The 14408-nt window shown below is 36.2% G+C and overlaps 2 protein-coding genes and 1 pseudogene across 2 annotated transcripts; all 3 read right to left on the reverse strand.

Moving 5' to 3' along the window:
- Positions 1-882: 882 nt before the first annotated feature.
- LOC105625748 lies at positions 883-2974 on the reverse strand. The gene is given in 4 exon segments (XM_012207069.1): positions 883-1106; positions 1292-1550; positions 1618-1699; positions 2874-2974. Coding segments are annotated over 4 exon segments (666 nt in total).
- A 2661-nt stretch (positions 2975-5635) lies between these two features.
- LOC105625750 lies at positions 5636-7106 on the reverse strand (annotated as a pseudogene).
- Positions 7107-10622: 3516 nt separating this feature from the next.
- LOC105625751 lies at positions 10623-13475 on the reverse strand. Its single transcript, XM_012207070.1, has 3 exons — positions 13462-13475; positions 12247-12824; positions 10623-11671 (listed from the first exon to the last, which is right to left on the reverse strand). The coding sequence occupies exons 1-3, from the start codon at positions 13473-13475 to the stop codon at positions 10623-10625; spliced, it is 1641 nt and encodes a 546-aa protein (XP_012062460.1).
- Positions 13476-14408: the final 933 nt, after the last annotated feature.

Raw genomic sequence — 14408 nt, forward strand, 5'->3', positions numbered from 1 at the left:
GGGGGGAGAGAGAAATCAAGATCTTCTTTCTTCGACAAACCTGACTCTAAATAGATTCCTTTTCGTTTCAATGTAAGCTGCTATTTATACGAGTAATACGAACGATTGAGAAATATTGCTGTTGAAATTCTTCCGAGGCGCAATTGGCAAAAGATGGTCGTCTCTTGATTTTAGTGAAACTAAAGTTTTCGGACGAAGTGGACGTGGATCATGACTTTTACGTTCTCCCAACTCTTTTACCACTACTTTACGCGACGCTACACCCAAAAACGTCGACGCTCACCTGACCAGGTCTAAGGGCTTTGTGGAATATCTCATGTTTCGAGCGCCCACAACTTTTGCTCCGAGCGTAACAGTGCACTTAGACGAACACTGGATAGGTAGATAGGCGGGCGCTCGTGAAACATTGAGGTACAACTAGGCGTGTCTACGGTTCGGGGAAATTACGGAGTTAATGGAAGTCCGGGGCGAGGCTCGTTCAGTCGCGTATTAAAGAAGGAAATATCGTAAAGGGTCTCACCTTATAAGTTGTTCTGGAGAAAAAGAATGATCCGCTTTTTTCGTTAAAAATAAAATGTACTAAGCCGTCCGTCGTTACTGAGAGAACTTAACAATAAATCGGTAATAGACTCGAGAGAAGGATTTTTTAGTCCGCATCGGTCTTATGCCAGCAGAAATTCATTAATACAAGCAATATGCTCTAAAAAAAATTTTAAAAGAAAAAAAAGCGTGATTACAACATGATAACCCTTTTATTTTTTCTTTATTGAAATTGAGAGAATTGAATTAAGAGCTTTTCGTATAATTGAGCTATCCGGATAAGAAAAGAAATTATTAACAACAGGATATGGAATTACAACGAGTTACAACGACTTATAATACTTATTGCAAAATAATATTTTTTAATGAATATTCGGGTTGGATCTCGAAGGACGCGGTGCTGCCATCATTGAAAGGTAAAGACATGTTGCCATCTAGAACAAGGCCAGCATCAAAGCCTGTCGATTTGATTTTGATTTTGCAACACATTCGCTTGTCCGAAATAAGTTTGGGCCAGAGTGGACTTCGAATCATTTCATATATCATATATGCCATTTTTAAATTGTCTGTAACGCAAATATTCGATGTCTTAGTAATCATAATTTAATATTTTTTAAATCAACCTAATTTTATTAAAAAATCTATGTAGATTGATCTAATAAAATATTAAACTTTGTGGTATCTCCATTAATCTTCTGGTTCGAAGAAATGTCATTGAAGATTCAGAAGAATTCATTTTATAATTCATTACCTGGTGGAAACAGAAGATTACTGTGATACTTGTGCAACACTTTGTGAGTTTCTTTCTCGTCCAATTGACTGCCAGTTGCTATGGCCACAAGAGTTTGAACGGTTTCGGCGGTCTGCAAATTCATTCTCTTAAATCAGGACCGAGAGCTTGAGCCTATGCAGACACAGATATCCGAGGAATGGATCATGAATCTCTTCTCTTCATCTGCTTGAATCGTCAACATGATCAGCCTCGATGCCAAAAATTCGGCCATGAACATCTGAAAGTACGCGATGAATGTTATCGATCGGACTGAGCAGCGTAGAAGCATTTACGTGAGATGTAACCTCGTTTAATGTCAGCCAAGGTAAAATTCTCTGACGGGGCTGCAGGGCATCCGCTATTTTCCTCTCAGATCTCATGAGTGCGCTGCAAAGATTTCATTTGTTTAGCGCACCTTTAGAGAGACGTCGCGAAACTCGAAAGGAATTAATGAGACGCGAGAGCGAGTTTACAAGAGAAAGAGAGATTACAAATGGAAACGTAATGGAATATCAAGTGCGCGACGGTTAAATTGTTTCCCATCAGAAATATCGAATTAAATCTAATCGTCGAACTAATTCTTTTCGAGAGATTCTTTTTCTTTCCGATTAATCGATAAGAGTTTAAGAAGCTCCGCATCGCACACCGTAAAATTCGCGCGAATTCAAAAGTTACGACCTCCTTGCACAAGTCGTAACTACGCAGGCCTTGTAATTTACAAGTTATAACTACCGAAGTTATAACGCGCATAAGCTGTAGTTCGGAACTTCGGTTGCGAGAAGAGGACCAAGTCGGGCTGGGCAATGAAGACGCACTGCATCTTCGCGAAGGCGCAAAGGGTCGGCCATACCAGCTTATTTCAACTTTAGACTGCGTCATGGGAGTAGCCGGTAAATAAAAGTTTAGCGGGGAACATCATTCTCGCGACTGGTGCTTTAATGTTTCTCTATCTACGCGGACTAACGGAATTATATGATACATTTTTTGCGCGGATTTTCCGCACGCGGCATGCTTCTCCATTCCGTCAACCTTGTTATTTCTCATTTTGCTATGCAGCCGTGCTCGCAAAACCATTCTCTGCAACTATCAAAAAGCATTCAAGCTCTTATCTTTTTGTGTTATGTTAATATCGTTCCGAAGAAACTTCCTTTCCAGTTGCGAATAAAGGAAAGACGCCAATCTTGTAAGTCCTTTCTCGCCTTATTCGGCCCTATTCGCTTTATACATGCTTGATTTATTAATACTATTATTCTATAATGTACTCCAACTCGCTTCTACGACTCAAGTGAAAATGACGACTGCATCTCTGAGAGAAATACTGAGAAATTTTGCAGATAAAATGTGAAATACAATTTTGCACAAGAAAAGCGAAAAAGAGATAAATAATGTTACGATATGGATTTAAGAGAGATATTTCTTTAAGAGAAATATTCCTTTGAGAGAAATATTTTTTTCAAATTTGTAAGTTATTCTTTCAGTATAGAACACGTTGGCTAATAGAATGGAAAAAAAATTACGTTAATCCTTTATAATGTCAAAGAAAATTAATCAATCTACTTACTTGATTCTTTCTTCGTCTTGCATGCGACTCTTTTCTTGAATATGAAAGGGCTGTTGATATAATCCTTCTCCTGTCATTACTGTACGTATACGACTCCTCATCAAGATGGTGTAATTTCCTGCATGCAGTTTCTCAAATCCTTTCGATGTCTGTGCTGTACTCAATCGGCAGTGAAAGTACTGATTCCGGGATGCGGATTAATGCCAAATATCGGCATTTTTATTATTTGTTATCAGTTTCGAGGCCAAGAGAAAGGTGCCGTCTCCGCTGATTGTGATCACCAGATCGGCCCAATCTATGCATTTCACATCGCCTATTGTATTCGATCACAAATAAAGTTTTTAATTAATTAACAATTTTTGCCTTTTTTAATTAATTAACCATTTGCGATTTTTGTCGTAAATTGGAGCATCGACCTCGGGAAATTATGTCATGGATTTTCTACTCTGAAGAAAAGCTACGGAAACGGCAGGTTCGTTAACTTACAAAGTAACTCGTTCATAAAGCATATTACCTTTTCATAATCCGATAACTGACGTTGAGATTACATAGAATACGCGCAAGTTCTTTCTCGCAAGTGAGCTGCCGATGATGCTCCGCGAGGATCTCGTCAGAGTTTATACTTTGTTTTTTTAACTGACTTAATAGCTGATTATGCGATAAGTCAGAAAGCGTGATTTTAAGAAATTCGAAAGCGGATAGTTTCGAGATGCCGAGCACGCGTTTCGGCCAATGTCGAAGTCTCCGACTGTCTCGTAAACAATTTAATAGTCTCATTCTTAACATTTCACATATCACGCTATAACTTTACATGTCGTTGTTCAATGTTAATTCAAATTAATTATGTTTACATTAAGTTTGGTTATTGTCATTAAGTATGGTAATTGTCATTAATTTTAACCTTCTGTTAGCCAAATGGAATTTTACATCTTCAGTAACACAGCTGGATTTTTGAACTTCAGTGAAGATTTTAATATTATTCTAGATTGTATAAAAATCTGAAAACTTTTTGTATATCTATGAAAGCTTTAATAACAAGTTTTTATTATCATAAAGATTGGATTGTGAAACACGGAAAAAAATATTGCCAAAGTATCCAAAAATTTAAATAATGTAAATCTAAAAATAACTTTATTGTATCATCAAAATAATTACATAAAAAAATTCAAGTATGATAAGTAATGTTGCAAAAAATTTTGAGATTCTAATAACTAAATAATTATATTTTTAAATTTGTATCTAGCTAAATTTTTAGATATCTAAGCAAAACAATTCTTTCTGTATATTTTAATTATTTTCTACAGATTTGAATTTATCTATCAGAATTTATAATCAAAATATCGACTATGTTTTCAAAGTCCCACTTGGGAGACTCGAAGAATTAAGAAAACATCGACGATTTACGTTTATGGCAAATGAGTAAAAATTAAGCATCCTGTTTAATCAAGTAAATTGTGCGTTTCCAGAAGCGATAAATTCACGTAATTGCATCGAGAAAACTGTTTTATTTACTAATTTCTTGAATGTGTAACGAGCATGGAATCTTTAAAGCGATGAATCATTAGTAACATCCTCCGCAGCTCGAATTTCCAACGCAGCAAACCAATGTTTCTCAGCAAGCAGCTCGTTCCGCTACCGGAACTTGCGCAATTATATATATCGGTCTTTCCACACAATTGACCGCGATATCCTCCGCAAGAAGAAAGACTTTTGCAGGTCAAGCATTTATATTAAATGTACTACTAGCAAAATTTAAGCGTATTATATTACGTGATACTATGTATAACATTTTTGCACGCGCATATTGCGAAAAGAGATAAATAGACAAATAAAGAAATTTATTCTGGGACAATATTCGAGGAAGGTAATTACGCAATATAACATTTAGCATAAAATAACACAATAATTATTCATTAATTATTCATTGTTATCAATTAAAATATTGATAATAAAATATTAATAATAAAATATTGAAATTAATGCGACCGAGAAAAAAAGTATAATTTCAAATATAACATGTAACATTATCTAGTATAAAGATTTAATCAAAATCGAAACAAAACTATATCATAACTATACTGTAAGCATTGCATATTATTAGAATGAGATTGTTAAATTGTATAACTCACTTACAAGGAAAATCTCTTTGCAGCAATAATACGTTTAACTTTAACTTAATTAACAAGCAGCCCTTTCATTGGCATAGTCCCGTCTTTCATCGCGAGTCGCGCGTGTTTCACGCGAATAGCATGAGACTATCGAACACGGAGTTGCCTGGAAATGGGGCTGGTTCTTGGTTGGAATTGGACGGTCTAAAGACGTTGAACACGGAGACGTGTCGTACAACGGCGGCAACGGACAGGCCGTTGGACACGGCAGTGATTTACACGGGGACAGTTTACACGAGGGTGGTTTACACGCCGGCGGATTACACGGCGGCAGATTGCATGGAGGTGGGTCAGACCAGAGGTTGATGCCACGGCCGGGTTGCAAGCTGGACGACGGGACATGGTACACAGGCACGACAACAACGGGGGTTGCGGACGGAAGGGGATGCATGTTGTCGCCTGTGTTTAATCAACTTAGCGTGATAAGGCGACGGATAGAGACGTCGAGGGGCATTATGAGATCCTTCGCACCCTCCACTGACTCTTCTACACCGAGATCTATCGAGGAAGTGTACCTTCATGGTCGTCGCGAAGTCTGACGTTACGAAGTTTCCTTGCTGTTACTTCGTGCGATTCAACGTGGTTGCAACCCTGTCAGTCCCTCGCCCTCTGCTTTGTCATTATCGCCGTCTGTAGAGCAACTCCGTTCCAGCAATCTGCAGTGTCGTCGTCGACATCAGCGTTCTCGAATGCAGTACTTAGCGTGAAAGGCGGCGTGGTGCGTCGTTCTGTCGAAGGATATCGTACTTCCTTCGCTTCGCGGGCGAAGTTTTGTACTGTACGATGTCGAAGTTGAATAGTAAATCTTCCGACGCCACCTGTCTAATGCATCCACTAGGATCACGTTAAGTCTTGCCACTGCATAAAGCTACCTGTTACATTTATAACTGCGACCGTAACATTTATAATAACGACAAGCATGTTATAACGTTACCTGTATGGTTCACGAACTTGTTCATTGAGTGGTTTTGACTCTTCTCTTACATTAGTCATCCAGAGAGTTTGTAGAATAGATCGCCATGAACTTCGACGAAGTTTTCGTCTTGATGTATTTCGAGCTTGAAGACTGCTTAAGATGCGAGATCCTTTCAAATCGTTTTCTCGTGCTACACATGCTTCGAATGGTTGACCGTATGGCAAATCTGTCGGAATAAATGAATAATTAGACATCAAAGTGCAATTAAACATCATTCTGTCGCTATAATTCTCGGACAATAATCTTCTCATTGAAAACAACAAGAAAATCAAGTTTGATAAATGCAAATGCAAATAAGAATAAAAAAGAGCAAGAATTAAAGGTTATGAATAAAATAAGTGACAACTTTATTTATTCTTAAATGAATGATTTATTATTTTATATGTCACTGTATTATGTTTGGTATTCTCAATTCTAATTATTAATTTTTTCATAAATATTCGTTTCTCTACTTCCCTTGCTGAAATTGTTAATATGTTAAAGAAGACTACAGTATAAGAAAGTGCAATCAAAACGTCTATAATAATAAACTATTCTTTATTTCTTTCCCTTTTTATTAATTTATTTGACAATAAATACAGTTATCATCCTTTCGACATTATTTTCATATCATTATTTTTCATATCATTATTTTATTCATATTTTGATCATTTTTTATTTGCATTCTAATTAAAAATTTCTCAATTATTCATTTTTCACTATTTTTCATTATAAAATTAATTTTTATTGAAAAAATGAACAAATTGGTATACACCTTCCAGACCGTGTGAGTAGGTAACGAGAAAACAGATATATATGCTTTCGCTTTCCAGACTAGGTTTTCGATCGTTGCATTCGGCAGGTGGACTTTCAAGGAACTTCGCAACAAACTTCTACGAAATTCCTTCCGCCGCAATCGCCGCGAAGGCCGCTTAAGGATACGACAACGTCTCCACCGGGATCCATTGATGCAAAGTTCTTCGGCTGCCCGCAAGCTCTTTTCGACACTGTTTGGCGTTTCTTGCGAGGACGGTAACAGTCTGTCGCGTCTGCGGTGGTTTCTTTCTGTTCGTAGATATTTCCTAAATAGCTAAGTAGCTTCTCAAGCATGAAAAAAACGCTCAAATGATCTTGGCCCTTTTGTGACTGGCAATTTTGTCATAATAAGAGAGTTTTTGCAATGTAAAGGTTTCTTTTTTTGTTTCTTGAAATGCTAGTTCGAATTATTTGTTATTATTAGTGAATAATCATAAACTGGTCGTCATAATGAGTAATATAAACTGCTATGCAAACATGTAATCACTCTGTCCACATTAATATATCGTATGATACGTTCTCTTGTCATCTGGCATCAATGCGTCGTCTGTCGCACGTATATCGCAACTATATTTGGCGCGTTATTAATTTTAATTATTAACATGCATACGCGTTGGACAGGATGCGAAACTTTATGACTACTCGCACGTTAATAACCAAAATTAGTATGTAGTATGAAATATAATTAGGATTGACGCACATCACTGGCCTCAGTACAGATTACGTCGTATATTTATCCATTTTAATTTGCTCGGTTCTCATCATCTTGCTCTGTAAATTTCATAAAAAATTATATATACATAAGCAATAAAAAATGACACGTTAATTTTACATATATTTCCGATATGATTGAATTCGAATTACTCGGCAACGTTAAATATCGTATGTTGCCATTGTCAATATCAATTATATTGCGACAAATGCTCCGATGTCCATGGGTGCGTGAAATATAAATTCCCCTTTGTTCAGTAATATGATCGATCCCTCCCACACTGTTGATTGTTCAATACTAGATGTCATTGCAATGATAATATCTCATTTGAACGTTGTCAATATTATTTAGATGCGGATAACAATGTTTTGCATCGTTCTTATAATACGTATTGGTACATAATGAATTTTTAAATACACTATGTTTTGTGCAGTTTGTATTAATATTATAACATCTGGACGAGCTGTCAATTAGTGAATGACAGCTGGTATGATATTTGAATACGCATGAATCTTGCGGGAAAGCGCTCTTTACGATATCTTCAGAAGTAAAGCATGGAGTAATCCAAATATCGCAATATTTGGGTCTTCTAAGACAGATGCTCGATAAATTCTTATAATAATTTATTGGTTCTAAATATTTTGTTGTACGATAATCTTGATATATTTTCGTTGGTTTTTCACAATATTCAAAAACTTTAGAAGTTTTTATCACTTCAGGCAAATTAACGAGACACGCATATTTCAAAATTTCATCGGAATCCTTGGGGACTTTTTTCAATTGTGGCTTTTTTTCTTTTTCTTCCATATCAATGTGATGTTTGGCTTGATATTTTGGCTTTTTATATGGCACAGATTCCTCGGAAGTCGGTTTTTTTGTTCTTTCGGCTAATTCTTCTTTTTTTATCTTTGAAGATTTGTTAGAAGAATCGATTCTTTTTACAATTTTTTGTCTTGAAACAGTCTGATCTAAAGATTTTGTCTTTTTCTTTTTTAGCTTTGGAATACAATTTATAATTACATTTAATTTATAATTTTCATCAACTATCTTGTCAGTGAAAACTTTATCTAACATTTGTTGCAGAGAAATTTTCTTCAATAATTCTTTCTTTTTTTCTATCTTTTTGTTAGCAACAAGAGCTAGGGTACCTCGAAGATCTTTTTCCGGAAACATGACCGATACTGTAGGTCCAATTTTCCTTAGGTCTTCTGATTTTTCTTCATCCAAAGCGCTCGGAGATTTATCTAATTGTAAGCTTACTGAAAAATCTTGTGAATTCGATGTAAAATAGCTTGGAAGAGATTTCAATATGTGTGTCTCTGCTTGCATTACAGTCTTTGAAGCAATTGATACAGCACTTGATTTTTTTTCCACTACACATGGTTTTTTTTCTACTACAATAGTTGGTATTTCTTCCATTAGAACAGATGACTTTTTTTCTACTACAGTAGTTGATTTTTCTGTAACAATTGGTTTTTCTTTTACTATAACAATTGATTCTTCTCCCGTGTGGATCGAAGATGTTGATGATTTCGTGTTCTCAAATGTTTGCTCTTTCATGATTCCTTCATATTTCGCAGGCGTCATCAATACGGACGCGAGAATTGAAGCCTGTTCTTTCGCGGAAGCGAAACGCGCTTTCTGCGTCAAAGCGTCAGAGACTTTTGCAATTTTCTCGAGAATAAAATCCGTGTGCCGCCTCTTTTCGCATGCTTCCGCAAAACCGGAACTTGTCTCCAAATTGAATTCTCCATTCACAATAACGCTTTGAGTCTCGCTGCTAATGCATAGCGGACCGCAGTCATCCGAAATAACGTTTTCCACGGCTGCATGTCGATAAGATGCGTCATGAACTAAATGTTCTATAGCGTCTAAAAGATTTTCATGTGTTACATTATTTATTTGTGTAGTGGAGGTAATTGCATCGACCATTTTTTGCTCCAGCTTATCGACAACTTTTGCATTGGGTTTAATTACATTATCTACAATCGATGATAATGAAGTATATACTGATATTTTTTCTTCAGATTTACTGGTACTAACGCTTCGCTTCTTTATATTATATGTCTTTTTTTTGTTTTGTCTTATTCGTACAGTGGGGCGCTTGAAATAGTTTAATATCCTACGAAAGAACTTGTGACTTTCTGATGTTGATGAATCTCCGTTAGTTACATTTGGAGTATCGCAGTAAACGGAACAATCTGTTTGTTTATTCTGATAATTTGTGTCAAAATCACTAATTTTATTATTATTTGCCATGTTTAATGTGCTCAATATGTTTAATGCTTCAATATGAATAATAATATTATTATAGACTATTGTTCGATTCTATTAATATGATTAAATATGATTAATTAAATATGTTAATATTGAATAGGCTAATATTGAATAGTAATTTTGCTTGTAATTTTGCCTTATGTTGAATAAGAAAATTATTTTGCAATGTGCTTTGTTTAAACTTTATAATTTTCAGAAGAGATTCATAATTAACTTATTTGTTTCCATTGCTATGCATAATTAAAATTTCAATTTGAATATAAATTTCGGCAGGATATGGACATATTGAGACACGTTTTGATATGTCATAGCCAAAAATAGACACATAAATCAGTACATGTGTAAATGTGAGGTTACTAAGATTTAATTAAAATAACTGAAATTCTCTTTGAATTTCTCGATATCTCGAAGTGGTTCGATTAATCTATCAAAAATTGCAAACAACAAATTTAATATTGTTTGCAATTTTTGATGTAGATTAATCGAACCACTTCGAGATATCGAGACAAACGCAAATTTTAATATTGCTGCTTAAAATTATTTACATTCTAACAGATATATTTATTTATATAAATTGCTCTCAAGGGAATTTCTTGAGCACAAATCATGGAGGAATTGTTACGTCTACTTATCGTTTCGCCAAATAATCGTTCAATTCAGATGTTCTTTGTATGTTCTGACGCCTGATATTCTGCGATTAACAATTCTTCTAAAGTAATCGAGGTACTGTCTTATTTCGTGCAACATTCTTGTTTATTACATATGAAACATTGAACTTCGACGAGGTTGCAATCGGATTGTGACATCGATTGTTCGGGTGATTATTTGTTGATCTCTCTTATGTTACTTAATGACGTTTGCATTTGTGCTTCTTTTTTGTCATCCAATTTCGATTGTAGCATTATGGTCATCAACACCTTCCTCTTCTTCTCGCCACTGACAAGGAACTCCGATAAAATTCTCGTAACAATCGCATCAGGTGTTTGCATTTGAACGTTTACGTAGGCTCTCCTTTTATTGCCTTCTTGATCGATTTGCATAGTACACGGAATTATTTGCATAATCTTCACTCCGTTATCATAAGTAGTAATAACCATACTTGATGGCTCCTTTCTTCTGCATCTTCCACTCCATTTAAACATTCTATCGATGTACGAACATCTCCTGAAGAATTTCACTATCGCACAGAACGGCGCTTTGAAACGTCTTCTTCGCGATTTTTTCGGTGAAACAGGAGGCGTCACTTCTTCCTTCCGCAATGGGTGAACCGTGAGATCCGCTTTGGTCAAGGATATTGCTGCAACTGCGATCATCGATGTGAAACTCCTTTCGGTTTCAGAGTCACAGACTATCGTGTCAATACTCTCGCACGTTTCTTCGCATATTCCCTCACATTTCCCCGTTTCGATTTCTTCATAAAATTGTGTTGGTTCAGACGTCGCAGCTGTTTCTACTCGTCTGTTACTTTCAGGAGATGATACGCTCATCGATTGAGACTCATGATTCAGCGAATTATTTTCTGAGGCAACTGGCATGTCTGTGCAAATCGTTTGATGATCAGTAGTTACAGACACTTCGTAACAATGTGTCTCTTGAGGCATTCTAGATACACAGGTTTTAGAATTTTGATAACATTTAACAGATTTTGTTTCTTTGGAAGTATGTTGCATAGATTGATCTACGGTTCTCCTTGTAAAATTTCGGTTATCGTCGCTACCACCTCTATTGCGAAGTTCTGGATACGTAAATTTTTCGTGATAGATGAAGGACTCACTCAAACGGGATTGAGAATGTATATCCTCATCATGGCTGTACGTTTCATTCCGTGGTTGAAATTCTACGATATCCCGATATTCGCCATGTTCATATTCTAGAAGAGCAATTATTATTTCCGTATCAAAGGCGAGAAATTTATATACGCGGGAAACGAGAGAATATTTTATGATATTGAATATTGTACAAGCATTCGTATCTAAATGCAAATTCTCACGTGGATAAAGGCTAATGTAAAATTTGAATATAAACATCCTTTGTCTTTAATGTATATAAATTTGGAAATTTTCAAAGAAAAAGATTATCCTGGAATTATAATAAAACATTTGTTAATTTGCGTTCAATAATAACGCAAATCTGCAGAAATTTGTATTTATTTAAAATTTAAAAATTTAAAAATTTCTCTGCCTTTTTTCGATTTGATTTAGCCGAAATAAAAAAATACATTTTTTGTTACAGCGCAATATTTATGGTTCACATATTCGGAGAGATGCAGGTACAAAGAGACGATAGAAAAAAATCGAAAACCCGACAAAATTGAAAAGCAGTGAAAGATAAAACAAAAAATGAATGTTTCGTTGTTGCGTTATCGTTTGTATAAAAAAGTAATATTTTCTTCAAAAAAAAAAAAAAAAAGCTACATATATTTTCTAAGTTGACTCAAATATGTGCGTGTTATTTGTTGAATATAAGTCACAAATTTCGATGACTCTGTCAATGCAACAGGTAGATGCGTGGAGGATTGATCACTATTAATCGTACCGCTGTAATTCACACAAGATTCTTCGTTCTCCTCTTTTTTGGCGCTTTGATACGCGTGCTTCTGCATATCGTGGATAGGTGCAATGGTCCGCAACTTTTTCCACATCGGTGCTTCTGTATCCCCGTGATATTTTCCCACGTCCTCGATTGTACGTTCTTGACACGCCTCCGTTTTTTCCTCGCTCTTCGAGCGCATTAAATTTTTACGACACATTTCACCGCATATTTTGCCGGCGCACGAAGACGTGCTCTCGAGCGTCGCGTCAACCACTTCGACGGGATTTCTCTGTGAACGTTCCGATTTAGGTGCATCCTTCACAACACGGCTGACGCTCGTAGTAGCGAGCTTTACGACGTTCTTGCACGCGTCGTGCACTTGCGACCAAATTTTGCCCATCTGTAAACTCATCCAAAGAGAGTAATCGTGCGTCTCGTGATGTTTGCCGTCTGCGTTTATATAATTTATATTGTCACTCTTCGTTTGCGACCTGTAAAACATTCGTGGAAACTTTGCAACAAGCTTTTAACGTGCTTTTTATTAGTTCAATTTAAAAGAAGAACCGATTTCGAACTGAACTAATTAAAGAATCTGAGAAAGAAATGCATGAATATGTTAAACTCTCTATGCGGCAAACTAAAAAATTATGTAGATATTATATAATAAAAGATTTCTTCTTGAGATCACTAATATATTATCGTTTTATTATATTTGTAAAAACGTTAACATCAATTTTTTTAATTATGTGATTTAAGTTTGCTACGTATAGAGTTTAATAGATTTATATTGCACTTCTTTTTTAGATTTTTTAATTAATAAAAAGTTGCTTTTTCCTTTATTTTTAATTAATTTAATTAAATAAGATCAGTTTAAATCAAACGATTAAGGAAAAAGAAACAGGTAACGTTTCATTAAATCCTGATTATTTCATGTAAAAAAATATTTCATGTAAAATAATAATGAAAGCGTAATATATAATGAATATATAAATGTTATATAAAATAACAATAATTAGGAGGATTCTGAAAAATAAGAGCAATTTTCAAAATAATATACAGAACGAGAGGAAAGTGGAGAATTCTATTTATAGGAAATAGATGTAATGCCAAAATCAGGCGGGGACTAACGTTGCTTCGACCATTTCCAAGCTCTTACGCTTCCTTATCTCCGCGCTTTCGCGCAATTGGACACGAATCGCCTCTTCCGATTTATATCTGTTGGACATAGTCGACGTTAGATAACGATGAGAGAAAGAGAGAAAGAGAGAGAGAATAAAAGCGGCGTGGTTCCTTTATCATGCAGCCATATCTCATTCAAATCGACTCTCACCTGGAATCACGTTTTCCTTTGAAATCCACCCTCGCGCGTGTACCAGCATCTATGGTCGCGATTCTTCTCTTCCATTTATAATCCAATTGTTGAACGTCAGTTTCAATGGAGCCCCGTTTCCACTTCGAATCCACTCCGCGGGCGAATCCGCCTTTTTCCCCGGAACGCGACGGTTTCGCGACAACGCAGTCTGCGCAACGCCGTCCGATACAGTTGTCTCTCAATGCTTCTGTATCCCACGTGTCGATGGCTTTCAGTGAATCTGATTTATATGACCGATCGTCATCTTTCTCCATCACCGTTGTCGTCGTCGTCCGCCATTTGCTCTTTTCAGAACGTGTGTCAATTTCACATAGCGATGCATTCACGGAATGTGAATCGTGAAGATCGGTAACGTTTCCGCCAGGCTTGGCGAGTTTCCGGTTTGTGCTCGCCGTACTTCCTTTCTCTCCGTCGCAATTCGTGCATCGTTCGACTCCATCTGGAGAATATTCATCGGTTTCTGTTGCGAATTCAAGCGCGATATCAGATCGCTCGGCCTCTTCTCTTTGATGCTTCTTCGGAAGAGCAGAATTTTCAAACAGTCTTGCCGTTTGCGACATCAGGAGACAACGGTCGTGTTGCATATTTATGTTGGAATCGCACTCGTTTGAATCATAGAAACATCGGCATCTCTTCGTGCCGGTATATTCAGGATAAAAGTACTCGGTCATCCAATCAGTTTGCATCTCGGCATTGAAATTAG

This window comes from Atta cephalotes (genome assembly GCF_000143395.1).
Source record: "Atta cephalotes unplaced genomic scaffold scaffold00003, whole genome shotgun sequence".
In the NCBI taxonomy this organism is placed as follows: domain Eukaryota; kingdom Metazoa; phylum Arthropoda; class Insecta; order Hymenoptera; family Formicidae; genus Atta; species Atta cephalotes.